Below are 2,801 nucleotides of genomic sequence, written 5' to 3' on the forward strand. Positions count from 1 at the left end.
AATTTATTTTTTCTTAATTTTAATTTTTTTGATTTTACTTGGGTATTTTTTTTTATTTTTATTGTGCAGGTAATATTCTTCATTTATTGTGGAATTGCCTACCAAAAGAGGTGAGCAATAAAACCCTTTTTTTTAAAGATTTTATTTCCTTTGGTACATATTTCCTTTATTTTCTATTTTAAAAAAAAAATACACGTGCACACACCAATTGCATTGTTCGTCTGGCACCGATTCTAGGAAAACACGTGGTTTAGTACGGTGAACCCTCTGGGCGTTATCATCCGAAACACCACAAACCTCAGCCTAGTACCTATGACCAGTCTTTGAATGTAGGTATATTTTGCTGTAGGTAACCCAAGCTTACCTGAATTAGTGAACCCCAACATTTGCATGTGCACAATTTCTTGCTAAACACTAGTATTCTTGCTTGTGTATGCCATGTTGGAAACGGGTAGGAGATAGACTTGTAGAAAACGACCTTTTTAATTTGAGTCTGACCCGTTTCACAAATTTAGGTGGTAATTCTATTTTTGTCGACATGGTTAGTGATGATGAAGCTCCACCAACCAAAACCCTTAGAGATAGGATGAACCCATCTAGAGTGGTACGTGACCCAAGAGTTGTTTTACCGGCCACTAACGTTAAGTTTGATATTAAACCCGGGACATTTAGCATGCTTCGAAAATTTAGGGGAATAGAGAATGAAAACCCATATACCCATATAAGAGACTTCGAGATGATTTGTGACACAATGAATTATCTGAACGTCACCAAAGATGTGCTTAGGTTGCATTTGTTCTCTTTTTCCCTAGAAGAGAGAGCCAATAAGTGGTACCATTTGATTCCCTCGAAAACAATCACCACCTGGGATGGCCTTGTAGAGGCCTTTGTTAAGAAGTTATACCCACACCACAAGACTGTTGTTGTTAGGCAGTCTATCCAAACCTTTAAGCAGAAAATAGGTGAGAGCCTACATGATTACATAGAAATGTTTAATGAATTTTTATACCAATGCCCACACCATGGCTTTGGTGAAGGCCACATGGCCCAAATTTTATATGAGGGCCTAGATAGTGAAACCAGAATGCAGGTAGAAACAATTAGTGGTGGAGAATTTACCCATCAAGGCCCAGATGTGTGTTTTGACGAATTTATCGAGCTAGCTGAAAAGACTCGTCTATTGGATTCAATGAGGGAGCCCGAAATAACTAGGAACCTTATCCATAGGGTCAATAGAGTTGATAATGGGTCTGATATCCTTAGGCGTCTAAAGGCCTTAGAGATGAACCAAGGGTCCAACCAGACTATGAGCTGTAACAGTGAGCCCAGAACCTATCCATGTACCATTTGTGGTGATCAAAGTCATATTGGACCTCACTGCCCTTTGTTTTACCCTAATGAAACTACCCGTGACCAGGTTAGTGTCCTACATGGTGGTATGAACTCTAAATATGAGGGTCGATCCAAGTTTGACCCATACTCTAATACCTATAACCCTGGTTGGAGACATAACCCGAATTTCTCGTGGTCTAAAGGTAACCATCAAGGTGGCCCATCTAGCAACCCACCACCAGGTTTTTCTAGGAACTAAGCTCAAGTCCAAGAACCGAGCCAAGTTGATAAAAAGGTGTCATCTCTAGAGGAAGGTATAAGACTCTTAATTGAGGGTAATGCCCTAAATAATTCCCAGACTACCCAAAATATCAACCATTTAAGTCAGAAGCTCGATGACTTTGTCCTGACGAGTCAGCGTAACCAACAAACTAGTGACCGGGCTATTGCCAACTTAGAGACGCAAATAAGTCAACTTTCGACCGGTTAAATGATAGGGAGAACGGGACATTTCCTAGTCAAACGACTCCAAATCCGAAAGGATTTAACCAGGTTAATAGATCAGGTAGTTCAAATCACAATGAACATATCAAAGCAGTTATCACCCTTAGGAGTGGTAAAACTCTTGAGAACTCGGTAGAACCACCTAAGGATAGTAGTCCAACTGAAAAAGAGACTGAGGTTGACCAAACTTCGTCTAAAGACCCTAATGGGCCTGAGAATGCTAAAATTCCAAGTGAGGAAGCTACCCCTGAGAGAGTGTACATACCACCTGCACCATTTCCTCAGAGACTCGCTAAGAAAAAGCCTAGTATATATGCTGAAATCCTAGACATCTTTAAGCAAGTTAAGATCAACCTGCCCTTGTTATATGCAATTAAACATGTACCGTCTATGGCCAAGTTCCTAAAAGAGATGTGAACTGTCAAGAGAGACGCGAGTGTCCATAAAAAGGCATTTTTGACCCAACAAGTTAGTTCCATAATCTCACAAAAGTACCCGGTCAAATTTAAAGATCCCGGTTGTCCTACGGTCACATGTGTCATAGGTAAACAAACGATAGACAATTCTCTATTAGATATTGGGGCTAGTGTGAATCTTTTACCGTTCTCGGTATATGAACAACTTGGACTAGGTGAGATGAAACCAACTAGGATAACACTACAGTTAGCCGATAGGTCAGTCAAAATCCCGCGTGGAATTATTGAAGACGTTTTGGTTCAGGTAGAAAACTTTATCTATCCAGTTGACTTTGTGATTTTAGACACTCAACCCGTCTCTAGTCAAGATATCAATATCCCAATCATCCTAGGTCGTCAATTTCTAGCCACTGCAAACGCAGTCATACATTGTCAAACTGGCCTAGTAGAATTTTCCTTTGGGAATCAGAAAATCTCGGTGAACGTTTTTAAGGCGTTACAAGCCCCACCGGACCCTGAAAACTATGAGTCTATATGAATGATTGATTC

At 40.3% G+C, this 2,801-nt stretch overlaps 1 protein-coding gene across 1 annotated transcript; it reads left to right on the plus strand.

The window, feature by feature from the left end:
* Positions 1 to 538: 538 nt before the first annotated feature.
* LOC113312600 lies at positions 539 to 2,253 on the plus strand. Its single transcript, XM_026561342.1, has 2 exons — positions 539 to 1,574; positions 1,931 to 2,253. Exons 1-2 carry the CDS (start codon positions 539 to 541, stop codon positions 2,251 to 2,253), a joined length of 1,359 nt encoding a protein of 452 aa, XP_026417127.1.
* Positions 2,254 to 2,801: the final 548 nt, after the last annotated feature.

The sequence above is a fragment of the Papaver somniferum genome, chromosome 9 (genome assembly GCF_003573695.1).
Source record: "Papaver somniferum cultivar HN1 chromosome 9, ASM357369v1, whole genome shotgun sequence".
Taxonomy (NCBI): Eukaryota; Viridiplantae; Streptophyta; class Magnoliopsida; order Ranunculales; family Papaveraceae; genus Papaver; species Papaver somniferum.